Genomic DNA, 25,325 nt, shown 5'->3' on the forward strand with positions numbered 1-25,325 from the left:
AGCATATAATACATACAATTGTAATGCATATAATACTAATCTGTAATATATCCACATGTTCCATGGATTTCCTGAAATTGGGTCTGCATGCTCTGCTATTAATGCCACTTTATTGACATTTTTGCCAGTTGCCTTTTGGATTCTCTCTGCTCAGGAAAATTAAATTAGGAATTGCCTGAGTTGTATGTTGTTGCGTTGTTAAAATAGCAATGTTTAGTAGTCTAAATGAATAATGCAGATTTAGGTTTTCAAAAATGTAGATTCAGAATTTGGACATGTGGTCAACTACTAGAGAAATGAAATGGTAGAGGGTAGAGCAAAGAGCATCAAGGTTGCATATAGACCAGTCCTGAGCTTTTGGGCTCAGGTCTGCTCAATATTCAAATAAATAAATCATTGTGCCTGTCACTGCTGAAATTATCCTGTACATCCTTTTTTTCCTGCCCCCCCCCTTTCTTCTCCTGCCCCAAGACGCTAGATAGTTCTGTGCTTTCCCTGTTGAGTTCATGAATAAACGGAAAACACATTTTTCTGGCTAATGTCTGAAGTGGGGGAGAAAGCACTTTGACTTCTGAATGCATAATTGGAAAAGCTGTCGAGATGTAGGTTTTCCATTTAGTAAAATGGGATGAACTCCAGTCAGTTATATATAATACTGGCTGGGGGGAAACTAATTTCTTGGAGTTAAGACCTTCAGTTTCTGTGCAACTTTTGAAGCATAACTTATGTTGAGGGTTGAGAGACAGCCACACCCGTAGATTACAGAAAATATTTATGGATTTGAACCTTGTCTCTAATACCACTGTACCACACTAGCTTTGCTAAAGATCAGGGCACTAGTAAGCTCAGGGAAGTGTGACAAGTCCCTTCTTGGTATTGCTACCTGGGACAGGCTTATTGGTAGTATTGGTAGCAAGAACCTGGCAGCAGTTGTGGTGGACCCTGGCAGTTGCCCTAAGGTATCACACGCTGGTACTCATTTCCTTACACATTTTTGATATTTTCTTTTGTAGAATAATGGCAAACTTTTTTGTTCACACATACAATTTTTATTACATGTTGAGGGACAGCAGAAATCAACAATAGTTTTAAATAAATATACTTAATATTCTTTAAAAACAGGATAGTGATATTTTAATATGTAATTGTTATTACAGTATCATAAATGAAAGTTGTGTTCCCAACTTCAGTTGAATAAATTATACATTTCAAAGTACATGTCAGTAACTTTTTACGCAGAAAAAAAGAGAGTTTGCGTGCTTATGTATGTGTGCGGGTAGTATATACATGTGTTCTGTCTTGCTTTGGTCTCGCAGGATTTCATTGTGTATAAAAATAAGTTGTGTGATTCCTTGTTAATAAATAAGTTCTCCATTTTATTTTATTTAAAAGTAAGCCATTTGTCCAAGACTTCTTTGTATTTCTTTCAATATTTTATTTCATATCTGTTATAAAAAGAGAAAAGTTTGTGAGTCTAACAACTCTTTTTAGAAGATAGTTCAGTTTCTTGAGCTTTGTTCTAAGAGGAAAATTCAGAACTGACTTTGAGCATTGTGTTATCAACATTTACCGTATTTTTCGCCCTATAGGACACACCGGCCCATAGGACGCACCTAGATTTGGGGGGGGGGGGAATAAAGGGGGGAAATTATTTCTCTCCCCCCCCCCCAGGCACGGGGCTGGGGCAGGGGAAGCCCGAGCTTCCCCAGCCCCCAGAACGGGACCCAGAGCCATGCCGAAGCTGCGTGCAGCTTTGGCATCGCTCTGGGAGCTTGCGGGGCTGGAGGAGGGGGAAGCCCTCCGCCAGCCTTCTAACCAAGTCGGAGGACAGCGGGAAAGGCGCGCTGCGCCTCTCCCGCTGTCCCCCGAGTTTGCGGGGCTGGCGACGGGGAGGAGCAGGCTTCTCCCCCCCGCCAGCCTTCTAGCCAAGTCGGGGGACAGCGGGAAAGGCGCGCTGCGCCTCTCCCGCTGTCCCCCGAGTTTGTGGGGCTGGCGGTGGGGCTCTCCTGAAGCCTGGAGTGCGAGAGGGGTCGGTGCGCACCAACCCCTCTCGCTCTCCAGGCTTCAGCGAAAGCCTGCATTCGCCCCATAGGACGCACACACATTTCCCCTTCATTTTTGGAGGGGAAAAAGTGCGTCCTATAGGGTGAAAAATACGGTAGGTGAATTCCTTTAAAACACTAGCTTGGAGAAGTTGTTTTCAAATGGTGAAAATATACTAGTCAACACTACCCTGTTTCAGTTGAATGTTTTATTCCTTTGTCAATATATTTATTTCAACACCTTTAAACAAAAATTCTTTTTCTATGTGCTGCATTTAAATAACATGCTTAGTGTTTCTTTATCAGAGAGGAGCTGTGCAAGAATTTAACATTATAACTATAATAACTGTACCAGAAACAGCCATTAGTTTACATAGGAACTGAAATGTTTTGAAATTTCACTCCTTAGCTACTTTAGTTTGGGGGGTACGTATTTTTATAGAATGCTTTACTCCTCTTCATCACTAAACTAAATCTTTTCAAATAACAAGCATGTTCATATAAACGACTTACCAGTGTCCATAGGTACTTGCGATTTCTGATTCCCTCCATTCCATCTATGCAGATGATGTACTTAATATGGCAGAGCGCCAGCATTTTTATTTTCTATTTTCTTCTGAATCAGTGAGTCATTGCCTTCCTGTAAGATTCAGTGACCTTTCCAAGAACATTACAGTGCACAAGAGCCTTTGCATGTAAGATTTGGAGTCGCAGGTAGTCTAATTTCCTGGAAAAGGCAGAATGTAAAATGTTGATGCCATACCATAGTTGGTACTTGTCATTTTGTGGCAGTTTTGGCTGTGGATTTATTTATTTATTTAGATTTATTTAGCTTCTTTGAATACTTTTGAATACTTCTTACATTCCTAAGTTATCTAGAAATGGTATTGGGTGTATTCTACCCTCATCAACAGAACTTTTATCTAAGTTAAATATAGTTCTGGTGCCCTGCTGATGTGTTTTATGTTGAAAGTGTGTGCTGCACATCCTATACCAGCAGATCACAAACTTCATTCAGATAGTCTGTGGCAAATATATGAATTTGTGGTTGAAGATGGGAGACGTCACATCCATCACACTGAATATTTGTATTCATTTGAATTGTGCATTTATTCATTCATTCATTTCCTTTCATTGTATTATGATTTGAATTCTGTGGAATTACAGTTGCTACAATGGACAGGAAAATGATATAAGTGGTCTGCCAAGAACTTCAGCAATTTTCAAGTGGTCCATAGGGAAAAAAGTTGGGGAACCACTGAGTTAAACTAAATACTGAAATTGTGTTGCAAAGCAATTGTAAAGGGAAAAGTAAGCAAATGTTTATTATAGTATAACATTGAATTGTTTTATTCCTCCTTTAAGTTTAAGATGGCAGCCTTACTGCAAAGATTATTGCCTCCTTTCTTTAACTCTTTTAGATGTTTAGAAGATTAATCTTCCAAATCCAAACTTTGTCATCATGCTTATGTAGTTAAACTTAATCTTTTAGATTTGTTTGTGTGTTATGTTTCCCATCATTCTAGATTTGTTAATAAGTGTGGCATCTCCAAGCAGCTGGATCTGCATTTTTTACTGTTTGCAATACATTATTCTCATTGTGACTAACCTTTCTGTGTTGGCTTGCTAGTGGAAAGGCTGGGGGAGAACATGCCCTGTAGGTCAAGGTGGAAGGGTTAGTGACTGCATCTCACAACATCTCATTATGTCTCTTGCGCCTTCTGTGAAAACAGTGGAATTTTGTGCAGTGAAGTTGGAGTTACAAAAGATAAACATGAAATCAGAGGAAATATAACAGACAGGCTCTTCTCTAAGGATAAATTAGTTAGAATAGTTCATAATTTTCTCATATTTTGACAACCTTCTCAATTTTGAAAATTCAGAACTCTGCTACAAAGCAGAGGCAGCTGCTAATAATAATAATTAATAGTGAGAAAAGTAGGTAGAGAATAATGTTACGGAGAAATATTTGTATTGCCTGGTGGATTAATGGTATGACGTTCTATCAGATATTTGCACAACTACAAACAGAATAGTAGTTTTGCTACAACAGCAGAATTTGTCTCAATTATTTGTTATCTTCTAGGACACAATTGTCAGCTGCCCTAGGTTTCAGAAACACTTATGATTCACAACACTTGTGCACCAAACTCGGTGATACCCATTCAATAATGCAAAAAAGGGGGGGGGGGAATCAATAACAGCCATAGAAGCAGGTGCACAAATGAATGTGGTTGCAAATGGGTTTTGTGGGGAAAAAATCATCAAGAGAAGTGTTTAAAGCTTCTTAAAACCTGTATCAAGCAGTTTTTAGTACAGCTTACCTTAAGTGGCTGACAGGTTTATGAAAGCACAACATAGGTCCATTGCTACAGTTGTTACTCTTCCTGAGAACAAATAACCAAACCATGTTTGGCACAAATCTGAATATTAGAGTTGTATGCTTAACATAATACTAGTGGTGTTGCTCCCAAAGCTTATTTGGTTAGCCTTTAACTCACTAAGAAGCTGTGGGCAACTCACTATCCTCTCAGCCCCATATCATATGAAGAGCTTGGCCTGCCCTACATAGCTGTTGTGGGGAGTGCAGAAGACATGTATGTGGAACATTTTGAGCACTCAAAATGCACAATATAAATGCAAAGTACTATTTGTTTTCATTTCCTGAGTAAGTGAACATATTTTCTCTCAGACTTTCTAACAGTTTCCCTTTTAAAATATATTAAGTTAAAACAACAGCAAGTAGTCTAATGGAATAAATATGTATTAAAAGAATACGTAGATTTAGATATTCCTATGATGTATTTTTTATTGAAGAACTGCAAAGTTCTTTGTAAATGATGAATAATAATGCCATTCTAGTATTTTTCTGGGGAAGTAATGTAAATTTATGGACCTTTTCACTAAGCACTGCGGCGCAGTGTTGAAGGTGAAATTTGGCATCTGTTCACCAAAATGACCATGCATAATCAATCAGAACTTAATTGGAACTACGGATGTAGTCTAAGCAGTTAGACCCCAGAGCAAAAATGTACTGCATTCTTCTGGTTATGGAAAGGGGTTTGGTTATCTTGGCCACATACCCAATGAAGTTTACATACGAAATCTTGTTTAAATAATAATAGCCTTTGTGTGGGCGAGTTCCTCAATTTTTAGACAATATCTTGATGTAATATTGAACAAAGGCATCTTCCAAGTGTGTGGCGCCACAGAGAAGTTCCTAATTCTGCAGCCCAATCGAACCACCTGATCACCTATCTGCAGCTCATTCTGTATGTGCAAACCAGTACATGGCATCTGGTTTCCATTTTCCTAAGAGATTATACTGCATGTAACCACTGCTTCCCCCCTGAGCGCCATGGACACTCCATTTTGGGGAGAAGGACAGCATAGCAAAGTTGTGACAAAGGAAGATGTAGCTGCCGGCTAAAGTAGGGCAAGGCACGAAGAGGGAAGCGTATGTTTTAGAAGCATGACTTAATAACCTGCCCCATAGCAGCATTAAACTATGCAAACCACTATTGTAACTGAAAATTGAACTGGTAACAACTGTGATTGGTTGAAATGAGAGACTAATCTATGATAGCACCATGCTGTTACTAAGGCAATCAAGCTTGGACCGCTCTCCCCTGCGGAAGTAAAAGATGACAGATGGTTCATCCACTTTAGTAATATAGATTCATGTTCATTAAGGAGTAAATTTTATTCTTTAATTAATTCTCAGAGATTAATATTTACAACCAGATCTCTCCTACGTATTATATCAATTTAGCATTTCTGAGGGGAAATGTAGAAGCATGTCAATTTGTACCCATCCTTTTCTACAGTAGTTGAGCTTCATGCAACCGTTTTAAATGGATTTTTTTAAAAGGAATAAATTATATCTGTCTTATGCATAACAGAAATGGCTTCTTATGCATCTTTTCAGACCGCTCTGGCACATTTGGAGTCCCTCGCAATTGATGTTGAGCAGGCCCATCCACCAGCTAGTAAGGAGAGCATAGACTGTCTGCCACAGATTATTATAACAGAAGATCACAATGGTAAGCATAAATGAGACAACTCCGGTCAAATTGTGATTAAAATAATGGTGGCCTGTGGGTTTTTTCTTTTTTCTTTTGCAAGCTTTAGCATGGCAGTATCTGACCCGCAATTAGAACTAGAGGCCAGTTTCAAAAGCTTTATGCTTAGAAGGCTTATATTTCTAATTGTGCCGCCTTAATCTTTGAGATCTCCTAGGTTTTGAAAGTGCAGGCTGATATGTACTTTGTTTCCCTAAGCTGTAGGTCAGGAGCAGTGCTGTGCTATCTGCTGCAGCGAGTATATCAAAGAAGAAATTGTAACAGAACTTCCATGTCATCACTTCTTTCATAAGCCCTGCATAACACTTTGGTTGCAAAAGGTGTGTATTTGCATTGAAATCTAACAAATTCCTTTAAAACTCGCAATTTCTGTGAAACATTGACTATACTCGGTGGACATGGATTTCTTCCTACTTGCTTTCAGTTGTACTTTGAGAAGATGCCAAACAAACATAATAATTCTCTTTTTTGAAGTTAGATTTAAATGTATAGCTACAAGTGCATTGTTTTATCCAGTCTATTTACATGAATATGTTCAGTGCCATGTTAATTATTTTTAAAATGCTTCATTGACTAGAGATCCATTTGTTCTTGTGTTTAAAGGCAGAAAAGCTCTGCTGGTAGTGGTTGTCAGACTTCAATTTAGTATTGAAAGAATATAAAGATCAGTTCAATTGGATCCTAGGCATTTGTTTTCAGTAGCTGAACTGAACCTAAGTAACAGTCCTTCCACACACAAGTTCACTCCTGGTTACCGTATTTTTCGCCCCATAGGACGCACCGGCCCATAGGACGCACCTAGTTTTTTTGGGGGGAAATAAAGGAAAAATTTGTTATTCCCCCTCAGGTGCGCTGTGCTAAACCTGAAGCTTGGGGCGTGCGGAGCTCAGCGCGCCCTAAAGCTTCTGGGTGCCGGCAAGGTCTCCGCTAGCCCTGGGAGAGCTGCGCGGCTCTCCCAGGGCTAGCGGAGCACTGCGCTAAACCCGAAGCTTGGGGCGTGCGGAGCTTAGCGCGCCCCAAGCTTCTGGGTGCCGGCAAGGTCTCCGCTAGCCCTGGGAGAGCCCCGCGATGTCGCGCGGCTCTCCCACGGCTAGCGGACCGCTGCGCTAATCCCGAAGCTTGGGGCATGCGGAGCTTAGCGCGCCCCAAGCTTCTGGGTGCCGGCAAGGTCTCCACTAGCCATGGGAGAGCCGCACGACTTCGCGCGGCTCTCCCACAGCTAGCAGACCGCTGCGCTAATCCCGAAGCTTGGGGTGTGCGGAGCTCAGCGCGCCCCCAAGCTTCTGGGTGCAGGCAAGGTCTCCGCTAGCCCTGGGTCTCCCACGGCTAGCGGATAGCTTCCTGAAGCCTGGAGAGCGAGAGGGGTCGGTGCGCACTGACCCCCCTTGCTCTCCAGGCTTCAGCGAAAGTCTGCATTCGCCCCATAGGATGCACACACATTTCCCCTTCATTTTTGGAGGGGGAAAAGTGCGTCTTATAGGGCGAAAAATACGGTAGCTTTCTTTCTTTCTTTCAGCAGCCTAATTAAGGTGGGAAAGTAGTGTGTCTGTGTTTGCTATTGTTAAACAGTTGGGAATCAGCAGTCCTTGCTGGTCTACAGCAAGTTACTCAGAGACCTACGAGTAGATCCCAGACTATCACCCCCAAAGTTTCTGGAATATTTGCAAATTTCACAGCTTTACTAAAAAGTTTGATTACAGTGAAACACAGGTTAGAGATAATTGTTTTAGTAATGTTTTAGGCCTTTTCTATTGGAAAATTTGACTATATTATATTTCTGATTTGACCCTAACGAATTCCTGAGATTTCAACGTTTGCTGTGGCAACAAGTGTTAACTTAACCTGCCCTCATCAAGACACTAGTCCAGGGGGAGGGGAGGGTAGTGAGTGCAGTGTTGCATATTGATTGGCTTTCTGCAATTAGAATTTAGCTTTCTGAAATGAATTTTGCCTATTTCACATAGTAGTGAACTTTAAACAAAAAATCTAGTGATAGGAACCTTCTTAAAATATTGAACACAAGTAATACCACATTTTGTCATTTTATGTTCAATGTTTCACTACCTCTACCAAAGGCAGTCTCCCGATTTGCTTATTCCAGAGAAATCCCTCTGAAATTGGCATGACACCTAAGAAGCAGGTACACAAAGACTGGTCTTAGGTTAGCAAACTGGCTGCTTCGCTCACTCAGGGTTCACACCCGCAAATCTGTGTTTATTTGAGGTGTTGTATTTTGGCATTCTTGCATACCTGGCCTTCTTGTAGCTGCGTTGCAACTGATCGATGGCCTTTTCTTTCATCTAGTCCGGAACGTGTCCTGTATGCCGCCATGTGCTTGCGCCTGTGCTTCCAGAGCCATCTATTCCCACAGTTACCTTCCTGCCTGATCATGATTCTACTCCTTCAGTCCACAGTACATCAGGAACACAATAAAACCAACATCTGAAAAGAGAGTTTAAACCATCAAATTTTACTGTAAATTTCTCCTGTTTAATTACAATGTGAAATTGGTTTATATGTAAGTATATATATATAAATATAAATATATATTAAAAACACTTTAAAGTATACTAGTTTAGAAAGAGAATGTATGACCTTTCTAAATGGTTTAGAAACCATTTAGAGCTAGAATTATCAGACTAAAAGGAGTAAAAGCTTGCACTAGTTTTCCTCAGTAAAACATGTCGCTGTTAACTAATGTCTAATGCTTATATTAAATTTGTCTTAAGGAATGATCATTATTAATGTGGCACTTGTGTTCAAGGTAATGCAACTGCAGTGCAGTTGGAGCTTACAGATGTTATGCATATAACCTGTTTTACATTATATAATAATTGAGGCTTGGGTTGTTTCTTTTTGTTGAAAAATAGTGCCACTTGATTACTTTGTACATAGCTCTTTCATATTTGCATCAAATGTGAAGACGTTCTGTGATCACAGCAGTAGTATACTTTGGTTTCACTGGAAATAAAAAAGCATAATAACTCAACTTCCCTGTGATTTCATAATAGCATGTGTGCTTGTGAGCGTTTCTCTAACCAGTACCCAGAACTGATAGTTGGGCAGCTTTATGGAGTTCATAAAGGTAAAGGTAAAGGGACCCCTGGCCATTAGGTCCAGTCGTGGCCGACTCTGGGGTTGCAGCGCTCATCTGGCTTTATTGGCCAATGGAGCCGGCGTAAAGCTTCCGGGTCATGTGGCCAGCATGACTAAGCCGCTTCTGGCGAACCAGAGCAGCGCACGGAAACGCCGTTTAGCTTCCCGCCGGAGCGGTACCTATTTATCTACTTGCACTTTGATGTGCTTTTGAACTGGTAGGTTGGCAGGAGCAGGGACCAAGCAACGGGAGCTCACCCCATCGCGGGGATTCGAACCGCCAACCTTCAGATTGGCAAGTCCTAGGCTCTGTGGTTTAACCCACAGAACCACCCGTGTCCCTTTATGGAGTTCATAATCTGACACAATTTGACATGCCTGTGGTAGAAACTGAGGGCACATCAGACTATAGAAAACCTGTGGGAGCTGGGTGCTTTCATTATATCAGCTGTTGGAATTTAGACAGGCAAATTTTAGTGGCCAGGTTGAGAGGTTATAAAGGGGTCATACTGCCTGCAAAGCTAATTAAATACAATGGAAAGAAAGAACTCCGATCCTTGTCAGTAGGACACCTAAGGTACAATGCATTACATTACATTACATTACATTACATTACATTAGTCTTCAAAATTTTCTGCTGACTTCATTATTAATATTTTTATTATTTTAAAATTGTGTGTGCAGTAGGGTGAGCTGCTGGGTTACACACTATCCACTCACTAACTGTTCTCTTTATACATTGTACAATACATCCAAATCCCATGATACTGATGGCTGGGGAAATTATGCAAGTCTCCAACACCGAAGTGTCTGCAGATGTATTATTTTACTGTAAGAGACTGTGAAACAGACGCATCCCGGGGTTGTTCTACCCAGCTCTTATTTAATTTACCATAATATGAAAAAAGATTTTGCGCTTATACATGAATGATCTGTTAACAGCTACATTTTTTTTAACAGTTGTCAGAGTATATTCTTCACTTGTCCTGTAAGAACAGATTTTGCAGCAGTGCTTTAGCACTGTAAGAAATAGCAGCTCACAGTTTCTAGAACAGAAGGGAAATAACAGCTGGACTCTGTTTGGAAAGGGTGTAGGACTAATTATTTAAGCTCCCATAGCATCCTTGCACTGTTGCTCTCTCCCCCCCCCCCCCCCACGACACATCGCTGAAGCTGTATGCAGCCTAGCCAGTTTGTCAGGTTTAAAGAACAGGAAATTATGTTCTCAAGTCACCTAGCAATAGACAGATGCTTTCATTCCTCCCTTCTACAAAACTAGGTAGAAATGCCTGGGCTGAGGCTTTGGCAAGAAGAAACATCATTATCACGCTGGTACATGAGGGGAATGCCCATTTTTTCCCAAGGGTGGATTGTCCCCCACCCCAATGATCTAAATCAATGTGCCTTGGCAAACAGAGCATTCCTCTTCGTTACCATCATTATAAAGAATGCTTTTGCTGCCCAAAAGTCCAATTTAAATAACATCTTAAATCAAATTTTTCATGCTGAAATACTTGTTTCCTGAAAAAGATGCATTCTTTAAGAAACCAGAGGCCTTCCCTCCTTGGAATATTAGGTTCTGAACTGCCCAAGAAAGATGTAAAGGTATTTTTGTATGCCACAACTGCTGCTTGAATTTTAATAGCCAAAAAGTGGGAAACACAAGAATTACCAACTGTGGAAGAATGGCAGATGAAGATGATGGACTTTATGGAGCTAGCTGATCTCACTGGGAGAATCCGTGACCCAAAAGAAGAGGAATACCAAGAAGATAGAAAAAATTAAAGACTATTTTAATAAATATTGTAATATTAAAGATTAGAAGTTACTTGAAAGTACTAAATAGGCCTAGGTTTAAGTTAGGATTTAAATAAATGAGATATAGAATGTTAAGAAAAGTTAAGAAATTTGATTATAATCGGAAGATTGTTTTCTGAATAATGATATTGGAAAACTACATTTAGTTACAAGGAAATTCAGATGGAAGAGATTAGAGGAAGTCAAGCAATATGTTTATGAGGTTGGAAGTTTAATTAATTAATTTTTATTGTTTATGTGTTTGTGGTTATATCTTTTGTTACTATTTGTTATATTTGTTTTATTTCTTTTTTCTCTTTTATTTTTGTTTCACTGGTTTTATAGTATGTGTTGTGTTTGTATGAAACATAATAAATATTATTGGGCGGGGGGGGGGGGGGATGCATACTTTAATTGAAACTGTTTTGTACAACCTCAGAGCATAATCCAGAACTTTTGGCCATGCATCTCACAAAGCTTCTGCACTGCAAAACTATAGAGAGACGTGAGACTTTTTTCTGTTTAGCACTCTCAACCCGTGCAAGGATACACAAGAAACGGCCTTCTCTGTTAGTGGCTTCCCGTTTGTGGAATGCTCTCCCCAGAGAGGTTTGACTGGCGCCTTCATCATACATTTTTAGGCACCAGGCGAAAATGTTCAACCAGGTCTTTGGCTAATTAATACTTTAAAGGTAAAGGTACCCCTGCCCGTACGGGCCAGTCTTGACAGACTCTGGGGTTGTGCGCCCATCTCACTCAAGAGGCCGGGGACCAGCGCTGTCCGGAGACACTTCCGGGTCACGTGGCCAGTGTGACAAAGCTGCATCTGGCGAGCCAGCGCAGCACACGGAAACGCCGTTTACCTTCCCGCCAGTAAGCGGTCCCTATTTATCTACTTGCACCCGGGGGTGCTTTCGAACTGCTAGGTTGGCAGGCGCTGGGACCGAGCAGCGGGAGCGCACCCCGCCGCGGGGATTCGAACCGCCAACCTTTCGATTGGCAAGCCCTAGGCACTGAGGCTTTTACCCACAGCGCCACCCGCGTCCCTACAATTAATACTTTACAGCCTTTTAAATGTGTCTGTGGGGAGTTGGGGTTATTGTTTTGCTGTTTTGTTTTAATTATTTACTTGTTTTTATCCTATACTTTATTCTGTGAACCGCCCTGAGATCTTATGATGAAGGGTGGTATATAAATCTAATCATTATTATACAACAACAATCTTTGCTACGGTCCAGAGACCCAACAAAAATTGTTATTAATAATAATACAGCAGAATATCTCTGCAATCCTGGGCACACCTATTTGAAAGCAAGCCTCGTTGGAAAGCAAGACAGCTAGTAAATGTCTACCTTGTTAAGTATATGAACCGCCCTGAGACCTCTGGGTATAGGGTATAAATTCAGTAAATAATAATAAGTCATAACTGTTGTTAACTGCAAAGCTAACAATAGAGAGCATAAAATAGGGGCACAAGCTAAGATAATTTTTCTTTCATCCTGGTGAGATAAAGATGGCATTTCCTGGATTCTGTTCCCCAAGATGAATTTCTAGTTATACCATGCAATAGGTTCTAGACCTGATTCCCAGTTACAAGCTAAATTAGAGCAAGTTTTTTGCCCAATCTAGGCCCATATAGTGAACTTACAACGCTTATTTCAAATATAACTATTGCATACCTCTTTACATTTCGGAAGGCAAGGAGATTTGAGTTAGACTTGAGGCTTGTTTCAGTGCAACTGTTTTCATTGCATCTTGTCAGCCACCTCTTCAAGATTAGTGCTGTGGGCAGGAATCCAAGATCCAGGGGTTCTTGTCAAACAATCTGTATGAATGACATATCCCATTACAATGACGCCATGTATATATTTCAGTGAAATCTCCCAAGTGTTATGTCTCAGAGGCAAAATGTGGTCAGGAATGATCCAGTTAATCCATAAAGTGCTTTTAAATATCCATTTAGTTTTGGGCATGTGAAGAAATGAGTAAAAAAGCTAAACAAACAATGATGTGTCTTGTTAATGGGACAAGTTTGCAAGAGCCTCTTTAGATCTTATGTACGGGGACAATTTGGTGGTGGGTTCTGTGTCACTAGACACACGGCTAGCATAGAAAAAGAACCATGCTGGTCCAAAAGCCACAGTAGGGCAGTACCTTTACAGTCATACCTCGGGTTGAATGTGCTTCAGGTTGAGCGCATTCGGGTTGCGTTGCATGGCAACCCAGCTTGCACATGTGCAGACGCTCAAAATGACATCGCGCAAGCGCAGAAGCAGCAAAATGCGGCACGTGCAGACACACCGTCGCGTCTTATGTTCTATTCAGGATGCGAACGGGGCTCTGGAACGGATCCTGTTCGCATCCCGAGGTACCACTGTATTAGGATCAACTGCAATGCCACAAAGTAAAAGTTGTAAATTAACTGTCAAAGGTCTTGTAGCAACCTATATTTGCTGAATGCTTTTGCAGGATACAATCTCAGATCTTTTAAGCTATATATATATATATATATATATATATATATATATATATATATATATGATCTTATTCACCTTACTGCAAATATTCAATATTCACTTATAACAACTGAATAGAACTTTAAAAGCAGTGTTGCACTCAATGGTAAGCAAAAGTGAAAATACACAATCCTCTCCACATAAACCGAGGGCCTAATATTGTCCTTTGAATACCTGTAGGGGGCTTCCAATAAATAGACTTTTCTGCACATTGGAATTGGATTTCATGCAGACAGAACTTTAAGCAGGCAATCTGTTTCTCTCTCTCTCTCGCTAGCTGACCACTGTGTTACAAGAGAACCTTATCCCCCCCACCCACAGAGCAGTTTTCAAGTTGCTCTGCCAAGTTTTCCGTATGTTGCCTTCAATCCTATAACCTGGGGAGTAAACTTCACTGGGCTCAATGGGGCTTCTGAGTAGATCGCACTGTTAGAAACTTTCCACCAGTTGTTTGTATAAACTGGAAACAAAAAAAGAACAGAGCTGGAGATGGTTATTTCCCCACCATCTGTTACTGGCCTCATCTCTTGGCTCCCCAACCCCCTCTCAGCAGCTGACACAAAGGAAAAACTGTCGAAAGGCAATGACTTCTTAACCCAAATTTGTAGTCTTTTTTGGCACGGTTTTCAAACTCATGTATCCTAATTAAAAGGTAGGCTGGTGAGCTTCGATTCTCAAATTCTTTTGGATTATGAATCCTGCTGTTGAGGCCTTGTATTTGTTTTTTCCTCATCAGCACATCCATTCAAAGCACTGTCCCAACATAGGAAGAGCAGAGTGTAAATGTCATGCTTCATCTGACCTCTTGTACGTGAACCTTCAAGAAAATGCAACAATCTCATATTGGCATCCCCACGTACAGGACATAATACTTAAAACACTCTCTTACCCTGAACCAGCATTGCCACACTACTTTTATGTATGCCAGGCAGCAGCTGTGCTGGCGTAAAAGCATTGCATGTGTATGGACTTGCAGTGCTTCTTTCAAAAGGGGGTAAAGTTACAGCAGCCATTCTTAAATTTCCCTATAGTAAAGGGGGAGGGGATGAAGCAGACCCAAAGCTGAATCGAACATCCTACAAAGTGCCTTGGGTCAAAGTGGTCTGTTTTCCAAAACACCAGATTGGGGTCCCAATCAAATCTTGTGCTATGTGCTCCTACTGAGGACTCATCATCATCCACACGTGGCTCATAAAAACTATAAAATAGGCTCTCAGTTTAGGACTCTGGGAAAAACAAGGAAATAGTTCAAAAACTGCCACAGTGCCAGTCTTTCATAGCAGAGCAGATGTATGGAAATTTTATACGTACCTTTAAAAGAGGAAAACAGGCTGTAGACCACCCGCTTGGCACGCAGAAGGTCATCTTCTACGGGCATCTTCAGGTAGTGCTGGAAAAGTCCCCTCTCTGAAAACATGGAGAGACATGGACAGTCAGTGCAGGCCAAACTGAGCTAGGTGGGCCAACAGCCAGACTCAGAATAACACAGCCTCCTATGTTCCTGTCGCCTACCATTTACTTTGTTAGGGGTACCATTTCAGGGGAGGTGGAGGAGCAAAATCAATGGGCTTGCTAAAAATCCTTCTCTTTGATACATATTTTTTTAAATGCCCCTTTTTTAAATAACCAAATTACTCTCCTCATTCTCCACCTCTCTTCACTCATGACATTTCTAGCTGGCAGTTCCATAGCGTAATTACCATATATTTTCTATTACAAGATCTATAGGTAGATAAACATGTTGTATCAGTCTCCATCAATTTGCCCCTTTTACTTCAAACCGACTCCACCAGAGGGAAGATTTTTCTGAGGCCATCGTGTTCCTGCAGGAGCTCAGTGTGCAACCCTTGGCCAAGGTGTTGGGGGGGGAGAGAGGAGCAGGGAGGAGCTGACTCCCCTCCTCAAAAACGCCAAACCCCCCAGGCAGCCTAAGGAGTAAACCCTACAGCAATCCAGAGTGGAGTCCCTAACACAGTTAGATGGCACCTACAGCTCCTGCAGCCCAGCTGGTGCCAACTGGATTGCTCTGCTTCCCTTTGGAAGGCAGCTATGCTCACCACTATCCGACCAACGCTGATCTGCTTCCCTTTGGACCACATCAGGGAAGCAAAGAGAGCCTTGTCTGGGCAGTCCAAGACCTCCAGACACGCTGCCCAGGCTTGCACTCCAGAGAGGTGCTGCTAACACAAGCAGTTTGACTGCACCTGCAGAAGCGCACTCCATTGCCTCTAGAGACAGATGTATGCCGACAGCCAGCCATTGATTTACACATATCACAATAGTTATTTGAAATCTTTCCCTTTTTTTGCACTAAGGAAGATTTCACTTTCAATTTTCGGAGGCTCCCACTTGCAGAATTCTTCAAGGAGAAAACTGGATTGCTCCATAAAACAGACCCACCCACTCCTACCTACTCTCCTCCGACTCTTGAAATTAGTTGAGACGAAAAGCTCACTGGTGGGCATTGGGGCAGGGCTCCCAGGGCTGCCTCTCCATCCCTTCCCCTCTTCCAGTGAGCCAAAGTGACACAGCTACCAGGAAGCTAGCCAGTGCACTTGGGTGAGCAGCTTCTGGATTCACACCTCCAATTCAAGGACATGTGTCAGTCCAAGCAGAAGCGTTTCAGGAGAGGGCAGGAAGTGTGAGTGTCCCTGGGGAGGGCAAGACCTAGGAACAATCCTGAGGGACAGAGATAATTGCATTTGGGCTTCCAATTCTGCACCTCGGCTGTAGAACTTTGTACTGCAAAATGATACAGTGATGTAAGAGGAAATTGGCTGCGCAGATGCAAAGAAGAAGAGGAGGAGTTTGGACTTGATATCCCACTTTATCACTACCCTTAAGGAGTCTCAAAGCGGCTAACAATCTCCTTTCCCTTCCTCCCCCACAACAAACACTCTGAGGTGAGTGAGGATGAGAGACTTCAGAGAAGTGTGACTAGCCCAAGGTCACCCAGCAGCTGCATGTGGAGGAGCGGAGATGCGAACCCGGTTCCCCAGATTACAAGTCTATCGCTCTTAACCACTACACCACGCTGGCTCAAGTGTCCGTTTGGGAAGGCTTTTCGCTCTGACTCCTGAATACAGTACAGCTCTTGGGACCTCTGAAATATTATTTGAATCCATAGCTGGAAATTATGCTTTAACTTGATTTTGTTCTTTCCATTTGCTTAAGGTTACATGTTTAGCACCAAGTGCTTTATTAAAAGAAAATAGATGGAGTTCATAGTGTCTTACAGTGACAACCATGATTAATAATGCCTGAAAGTTGGTAACTGCTTGATGGTTCTGAAATTGGAAAACCTGTTGAGGTTTTTTTGTGTGTTTTTTAAATACCCCAGTGCTTGAGCATTTTGTCTTGTAAATTGAAGAACAGTAGTCAACTGTGACCTGTTAATGTAGAGATGATCTCTGTAAAAGTGAAGACAAGCTTCACTGCACAGGAGTAGAATTTTTCTACTAATACATTCAAAATTCAGGATGTGCAGTTACCATTCTCAAGACCTGCATGACTGGATGGAGCAAAACTTGAAAATTAAAGTGCAGTGTATGTTGCAAGCAATTCCTTCAATGCACAAAGCCATGCCCCAGGTCCTCCCATTTGGGCCCCAGCATAACCCCTGGTCTCAAGGAGTTCCAGCCCCTCCATTCTACATGTCCCTCAACCATTTTCTCCCAAATGGAGACATAAGCAAAGAGCTCTTGAGCCTCTTCTTCGCCAATACAAACTGTAAGCAAGACTTTAGGAGAGCTGCACCCTCTTCTTATGGCTGGATCACAGATGGAGAGAACAGTTGACTGGATGTGATATTAGGATGTGAAATATGTAGAACCAGGCAGTCAGTTCATGTGCTAGCCGTATCCATCCTCCTTTCCAGAGGGGTAGATAACAGTGGACAGTGGCTGGCCAAGTGATCTGACAGGCATCACAAGGGCTTGAGAAATTATCCCACCACTGCTACCCCAAAGTTGATGGCCTTCCAGCCACCTTCCTTCTGCCAGGATCTTTAAACTTGATGGCTTGGGGAAAGGAAAACAAAGTTATACCCATTAAACCTCAGAGGGACAGTCTCTTTGTCCACTCATTGGTCGCTCTGAGTGTTTGCTTCTGGAGCATCTCCTCCCAACAGATTGAGGAAGAGGACATGTGGAATGGATGTCCCTCTCAGAAAAAGGAACAGGACCTCTGAGGTGTACATGCAGAACCTTTATTCTTTTCTCTTTTTTCCTATTGAGGACCAAATTCCCTTGGAGGTTATCTGTCTGTGGTCACACGCTGGCAGTGAGCCAGCCAAAGCCAGCAGTGGACTGTCTACCTGTTTTTCTCTCTCATCTTGACACCACCTTCTTTCCTGTCCATCACCCTGGTTGGGGAAGGGGCAGATTTCTCAGGGAGGGTTTTCAATCAACTTCCTCCTTCCATTGCCCAATTGGTTTCAGCTCCTTCCCCTACCCAGTTTTTTACCCTTCTCCCCACCCCACCCCTGCACCCCAGGGGTCAGCCAAGGATGCAGGTCTTAGACCACAGCACCCCCTCGCCCCCACCCCGGAGTAAAAAAATATTTTCTAGAATTTCAATGTCAGGCTGACTTTGTTTTTCCAGCTTCCTTTGCCTCATCTACCATGTGTCTGTTAATCAGTTAAAAGCAAGACAGTTAATTAATTGAACAGCTTTACTTGATTAGCACCCTTATTTAAAACATCCATTCTTTTTTAAAAAATGGTAGTTTCAGTACCTGGAATTAAATAGTCCTTGCAGCCAGGACCATTCAGCACTAGTTAGATGTAATTTGTAGTACCATGCACAGCGCAAATCAAAAGGAATGTTGTCAAGGGGGAAATGTTTGAGCGATAAGAGACTAGGAGCACAAGTCAACACTGTGATGCTGTAGCACAAAAAAATCCAATGCCATTTTAGGATGCTTTTAATGGCAGGAAGTCCATTACGAGCAGTATCGAGGCTAAAATTAAGGCAGTCTAAATGGCAGTAATCAAGAAAATGCAAAATTAGTCGATTCTTTCCCTTAGTTGCCAGTTTGTTAACCAGTGCTTGATTTATGGAGGAAAGGGGAGGCAGCTTTTAAATACCCAACCCCTGACTCTCCCATCAATAAACTACTACTATTGATTATTATTATTATTATTATTATTATTATGACCACCCTTTATCTGAAGGTTGCAGGATGGTACACAGTAATATAATATAAAATCATGCAATAGATCCACAGTGTCATAAAAAAACCTAATGTTGAAATAAACTGTGAGCATCTCAAAGACTCAAAATATGTTCAGCCCTTGTGCCTCAGTTTCCCTAACTATAACAACAACAAGATCAACCACCACCTTAAACAGCATGCCAATACCAAGGGGGGCAATTGTATCTCCAGCAGGAGAAAGTTCCACAATCCTAAACCAAATCATGTCCCCAAGTAGCCTTCATAAAGCAGTCATCAAAGATGTAAAACACTAGGCCAAGTCTGTAATTTTAATTACGGTGTTAACCACAGCACTGTGTCATGCGAATTGTTTCTATGAAGTTGAAAGTCTCTGCACCCCTGAGAGACCTGCTGGTGGATGTGGATAGTTGAGTCTCTGTAGACACCATACATTCAAAGCACACACATGCCACCAGGTAAGTTATATATGTGGGCACTGTGTTACTGCTAGTGTTATCCTTAAGTGTGAGACCACTTGACTGGTACCTTTTCTGATATGTACTTGGTACAAGGTGTCTATCGGTTGATGCTTGTTGGAGGGATAGTTGTGGTCTATATGTAAATTGAGATTTTTTTTCCTAGGGAGTGATTACCCCACTTAAATGACACATTGCATTCTGTGAAGTTAGGGAGCAAAGACCAGAAGGTTTTGCAGCCTTCCAAAGAGGTAAAAGACAGTTCTATGACACACTAAGTAAGTTGCTATGGGCTTAGCCCTTAGTATTTCCTTATATAGGATAAGATTTGCATACAGAGTAACTGGAAGGTTTTTGCTATTATTATTTTTTAACATCTCCCTTAAGCGCACGAGTCTTTTGATCTATGCAAGCCTGCGCAGTTCTTTCATAGTCCAGAGTAGTTATGCCACTAATAAAGAAAGCACACAAGAAATGTGTGAAATGTGCATATGCTGATGTGCATGTATGGATGCATGTTTAGAACTCAATACTATAATATAAACAGAAATACAATGCAACTCACAATACTGGAGAAAACTGTGACCAAGTGAGCTGTGCACCTGCTCAGTCAACTGCCCAGGTGCTAACTACTGATGCTCCAATTCAGGGCACCTGTTCTCTCTTCCTACAGTTCTTTTACCTTTAAACCACACTTGCACCAGACAGCCTTTTGAACAGAGCAATGGTGGCCAAACTTGGCCCTCCAGCTGTTTTTGGACTACAACTCCCATCATCCCTAGCTAACAGGACCAGTGGTCAGGGGTGATGGGAATTGTAGTCCCAAAACAGCTGGAGGGCCAAGTTTGGCCACCACTGGAATAGAGGATCCCTCCAAACAAAGGACTGCCCAGTGACATCCTTTCAAGCCGAGGACCGTCATCTGTAAATAGGACAAATGGCCACCCTAGCAGTTAAAAAAAGGTTGAAACAACTGAAATTATTATTCATGGTACACACTGGTGGTTAGTTTCGGTATTCCTGTCTTTAAGAATATCACTCTTTCAAACTGTGTGTTAAATTATTTGCAGTTTGAACATTTTAGTGTTGTTTGCTTTAAAATACTGGATTATGAACTGACTTCAGTGGTGTCCTGCTGTTCATTGAAGGCTCTCTGATCCAGTGGAGGCTTCTGTGACTGTAAGAGCATAATAAGAGCCCTGCTGTTAAAATTCAGAGCTCTCCACAGCTGTATTTAATGTCAAAATAAAAAGACTGGGAGATCCCAGATCTTCTGAATAACTACCCACCAGTCTTGGACAGGGAACGAGATATTGTTGCGGCATGTCCATGTTTAGTGTCCTCCCCAAATGCAGTGTTGACATTCAGGAGATTAAAAAAATATATCTGAAGAATACCAAAAGCCCTTGATACAAAGCAAAGCAAAAACTAAAACTAAAAATCTTTTGAATGCCTGAAAATCAATGCAAAATAGTATCCATTTATGACAAGGATATCCTGCACACATTTCTGTCAAACTATCATTCTGCCTCAAGACTGTTACTTCATTTATGCCATCTATATTAAAGAGTGGTGACAACTCTCATTAAGGAAAAAGTACCTCCTGACCTTAATTCTGAAAGAAAGCTTGCAAATGTTCCAGCTTGACAGCTGACAAATGTTCATTATCAGAAAACTTAATTAATAACCATAACTTCGAAACAATAATTTACTTTATTCTGTTCCGTGGCGGAATTAGGTCACGTTTATACTAAGACTGGACCGAGAAGGGGAGATGGTACGAAGTTCTATACAAATGTTGTTATTTTAAATTGGCTTTTCAGCTCAAAGACACCCTGGATCAGTCTGCTCCCAGTCTGCTGCCATTCAGATGCTGCCAGAGTACAACCAGCAATATCTCTGAACATTGGCCATACTAGCTGGAGTTGGGGGAGTTCAAGAACATCTGGAGGGCACCAGGTTCTAGAAGTCTGACATGTATTATATTAGGTAAAAAGGTAAAGGACCCCTGGACGGCTAAGTCCAGTCAAAGGTGACTATGGGGTGCGGCGTTCATCTCGCTTCAGGCCAAGGGAGTTGGCATTTGTCCACAGACAGCTTTCCGGGTCATGTGGCCAGCATGACTAAACTGCTTCTGGTGCAACAGAACACCGTGACAGAAACCAGAGTGCATAGAAACGCCGTTTACTTTCCCACCACAGTGGTACCTATTTATCTACTCGCACTGGTGTGCTTTGCACCCCATCGTGGGGATTTGAACCACCAAGCTTCTGATCGGCAAGCCCAAGAGACTCAGTGGTTTAGACCAGTGTTTCCCAACCTTGGGCCTCCAGCTGTTTTTGGACTACAACGCCCATAATCCCTAGCTAGCATGACCAGTGGTCAGAGATGATGGGAACTGTAGTCCAAAAACAGCTGGAGGCCCAAGGTTGGGGAACACTGGTTTAGACCACAGAACCACCTGTGTCCCCCTCCCCAATTATATTATTGTAAGACAGGAAGTTTGAACAGGCAGTACTTACTACTGGAAACTGCCTTAATAGCCTTGTCAAAATAGGCAAGTGTCTCATTTATTAGGGAAACTACAGATTTGCAGCCTGAACTGACTGGAGACTCCTCTAGAAGGCAGAAGCCATTTTGACAGAAGGACATTCCTTCCACCATCACTGCCACCACTCCAACAGGAAAGAGAGAGAGAATAATAAACGTTCTGCATGTAGACCTCAGAGGTCCTGTTTTTTTTCTGAGAGGGATACCTTTCCCACATGTCCTTCTGTGAGGAGATCCAGATCCCTGCAAATACATACTGTATGCACTACACCAGGCATAGGCAAACTCCGGCCCTCCAGATGTTTGGGACTACAATTCCCATCATCCCTAGCTAATAGGACCAGTGGTCAGGGATGATGGGAATTGTAGTCTCAAACATCTGGAGGGCCAGAGTTTGCCTATGCCTGCACTACACAGGCTTAACAGATTAAGGGCCCTAAAAACTATCAAAAGGGCCCTAAAAGGCTGATATCTAACAATAACTTTTGCTGGGCATGGTAGAGCAACAACAGCTGAGAGCCCATCTCTTCTCCAGGCATTTGGTAGTAAACAAGGTTGAGATATTGATTTTTTAAAAACCAAATCAAACATTCATTCATTCATTTTCTGCCACAGCATTTATATACTATTTGATTGTAATAAAATATCTAAGTGATTTACAAAAGAAATAAAAATTAAAACATAGGAGTTTTCCTATTTTCATAGGAAGAAAATCAATTTGAAATGGCTTTGATTGATTGATTATATTGTATTCCTTTATTCCTATTTTGTTTGAATGTGATCAGCCCTGAGATCACTTGTGAGGAAGGACATTGCATAAATCTTATATTATTATTTTTTAAAAAAACCAGTATTCTGAAGGCATCAATGTTAAAGATTTTACTTCATAAATCTGGCAGTTTCAGCAATTCCTTACTCAGCAAATGGGGTTGTGTGATTGCGCGAACGAGTATGAATATATTATATTCCACACAAGCATATTCTGAGTTTAGCAATTTCCAAAACTAGTGGCTGATGTATACACTGGCACATTATGCCAAACATATTTATCTCTATGCACTGTTACCACTACGGAGTTTAAATATAGTACAAAAGGCTGGCAAGCTCACTAAAAAATGGCGCAGTGGCAACTAGCCAATGTTTGAAAAACTAAATAGAATGAGTTGGTGTTCATTCAAGCAAAACATCCATTGATTGCAATGAAGTGAAGATTATAAGAAATATTTTTCTAAAAGGGTATTGTTCCATGCTCCTCATATTAGCATAATTTAATTTTAAAAACTCAGCCATTTAATAACTGCTTTACAATTGTATTTGGCATTACCCCATTTACTCTATTCCTTCTAGTGGCAATCATTTATACTCAAAATGTACTGTTGTCAAGAGCTTGATCAATAAACTAACTTCTTGTTGATTCACCAGCCATTTCTCATCCCATTTTCTAATTCTAATTCAATTTTTCTAATTCGATTCTAATGATTCCTTAGAATAGACAGCGGTTAGCTGCTGCTCAGCTTTAGACACACCTGAATATATTTCTGAGCCCCTGTGTGCAGCCATGGAAAACAAGCTACTCTAGAAAATCAACAGGGGAGATCTGAGTCTGTGTGTTTTATTGGATCTTTGAATGGCCTTTGATACTGTTAAGAACCTAAACAGACCTGCTGGATGAGACCAAAGGCCCATCTCATCTGGCTTTCTGTTCTCTAATATAGAAAAAAAATGAGGGTGGTTGGCTTTTGCTGCCCAACTCCCCAAGGGACTGAGTCCCCCAAGTCCATGATCGGTCAGAGATGAATGGATGGAGGGCAGGATGAAGTGATTTTTATTTTTCTGTTGAAACAGAGTTCCCTCCCCTCCTAGCAAAAAGGCAAGAGAGGTCCAGAACCAAGAAGAAACATCTCTTTTAAGGGTTTGCATTTTGGTGTGGAGAAGGAGGACATCTCCTCTGCAAACAGTCAGAAATTACATCACACATAAGGTAGGGTTACTGTGGCTCAGGTAGGCCAAAGTGTGATGTTCCTGAGGATTCAGCAAGTTTTACATAGTTCCAGACACAGTTTACAGAAAACATTAGCATCTGATAAGACAATTAGGATGCCAGAAGACATCCCTCAATGCAGAACATTGACAATACAAAGGAGTTTCATAGATATAGGAAAGGAATCCCTTCAGGAACTTCTCCTGATGTTCTGAGGCAAGGGGGATTATGGAGGCAGAGGAAATATTTAGAGTCCTTAGGGGAGCCAAGATGGCTTATGGATTGCTTTCCTGTACTATTTTAGACATGTGGTTTATATATTTATGTGTGTTTACCTTGTGCAATTATCAACATTTATTCTATACTGGAGGCCTTAGAATTCCTATAACATAGAGAAAATACAAACAGGACATGAGCAAGACAGCACTCTCTCTGCTTGCACATCCCAGAAACTGGTATTCAGAGGCAAACCACTCCCACACTGGGGATAGGACACAGTCATCAGGTCTAGCAGCTATTGCTAGTTTTATCCTCTATGAATTTGCCTCACTCCCTTTTAAAGGCAAGCGCTCAATCATCACCTCCTGCGAGATCCAGATCGTCGTGCTCCTCCTGCTGCCCGAGGAGTTGGCCAAGCATGCCATCTCCAAGGGCACCAAAGCCATCACCAAGTACACCAGCTCCAAGAGAGCTGGGCACCATTCTTCGGGTGCCTGGGAAAGTTCTTATGGCCCCTTCTGATTCTACAATTCTATGAAGTCAGTGACCATCAATACAGCTTGTTGCTCCCTGTTTATGGGTTACCACCTACCAGGCAGGTGGCACTGTGCTCTAAACCGTTTAGCCTCTTGGGCCTGCCAGTCAGAAGGTTGGCGGTTCGAATCCCCATGATGGAGTGAGCTTCCATTGTTCTGTCCCAGCTCCCCAGTTTGAAAGCACACCAATGCAAGTAGATAAATAGGTACTGCTATGGCAGGAAGGTAAACGGCGTTTCCATGTGCTCTGTGTCCCATTGCACCAGAAGTGGCTTAGTCATGCTGGCCACATGACCCGGAAAGCTGTCTGTGGACAAACGCTGGCTCCCTTGGACTGAAAGCGAGATGAGCACCACAACCACAGCCTTTGACTGGACTTAACCATCCAGGGGTCCTTTACCCTTACCCTTACCTTTACCTTACCACCCATCACCACCCTCTGAAACTTTATTGCAAGGTACAAGAATGCTTGCCAAATCCTGCCTTCAGTTGTCACCAATAAACTCCTCAGTATCTTTCCTTTAGCATGCCAGAGGGCTCAATGCCGCTCCTCTCTTTTAAATGTTGACGAGACCTGTTTAAAAACCTTGGAAATTTGGAGATGAATGCCATCCGTAGGCTAGGTGCATCCAATTCTTCACACACCAGACCCTTGTCTGGTGGATCTATTATTGCACCTCCACCAGTGTCTGCTTAAGAATTGCATGGGGGCGAGTGGGCAAGGCAATGTCAGGTAAAGACAGAGCAGACTGCATAATTATAGCAGAAATAATAACAGGCAGCAGGGCTGTCTGAAGCAGCAACGAGATGCCACAGAATTACAGAATGACATGAAAGAGAAGGAAGAAGTGGGTAGGGTCTGAAGTGTGTGTGTT

General features: G+C 41.9%; 1 protein-coding gene and 1 long non-coding RNA gene across 8 annotated transcripts in view; one reads left to right on the top strand and one right to left on the bottom strand.

Annotated features, from left to right (window-relative positions):
- Window positions 1-9,113, top strand: part of PJA2 (praja ring finger ubiquitin ligase 2) — a 34,960-nt gene extending 25,847 nt beyond the window's left edge. For all 7 annotated transcript variants that reach the window (XM_028749597.2, XM_077936149.1, XM_077936148.1 and 4 more), the window contains 3 exons: window positions 5,971-6,085; window positions 6,323-6,444; window positions 8,429-9,113. In XM_028749597.2, coding sequence (XP_028605430.2) covers window positions 5,971-6,085; window positions 6,323-6,444; window positions 8,429-8,557 — 366 coding nt within the window. In that variant the 3' untranslated portion in view covers window positions 8,558-9,113. The remainder of the gene's footprint in view (window positions 1-5,970; window positions 6,086-6,322; window positions 6,445-8,428) is intronic.
- On the bottom strand, window positions 1,109-4,221 carry LOC114606925 (uncharacterized). The gene is made up of 2 exons (XR_003709002.2): window positions 2,556-4,221; window positions 1,109-1,445 (listed from the first exon to the last, which is right to left on the bottom strand). It is a non-coding gene; the product is annotated as an uncharacterized LOC114606925 (long non-coding RNA).
- Window positions 9,114-25,325: the final 16,212 nt, after the last annotated feature.

The sequence above is a fragment of the Podarcis muralis genome, chromosome 11 (assembly GCF_964188315.1).
Source record: "Podarcis muralis chromosome 11, rPodMur119.hap1.1, whole genome shotgun sequence".
Lineage (NCBI taxonomy): Eukaryota > Metazoa > Chordata > Lepidosauria > Squamata > Lacertidae > Podarcis > Podarcis muralis.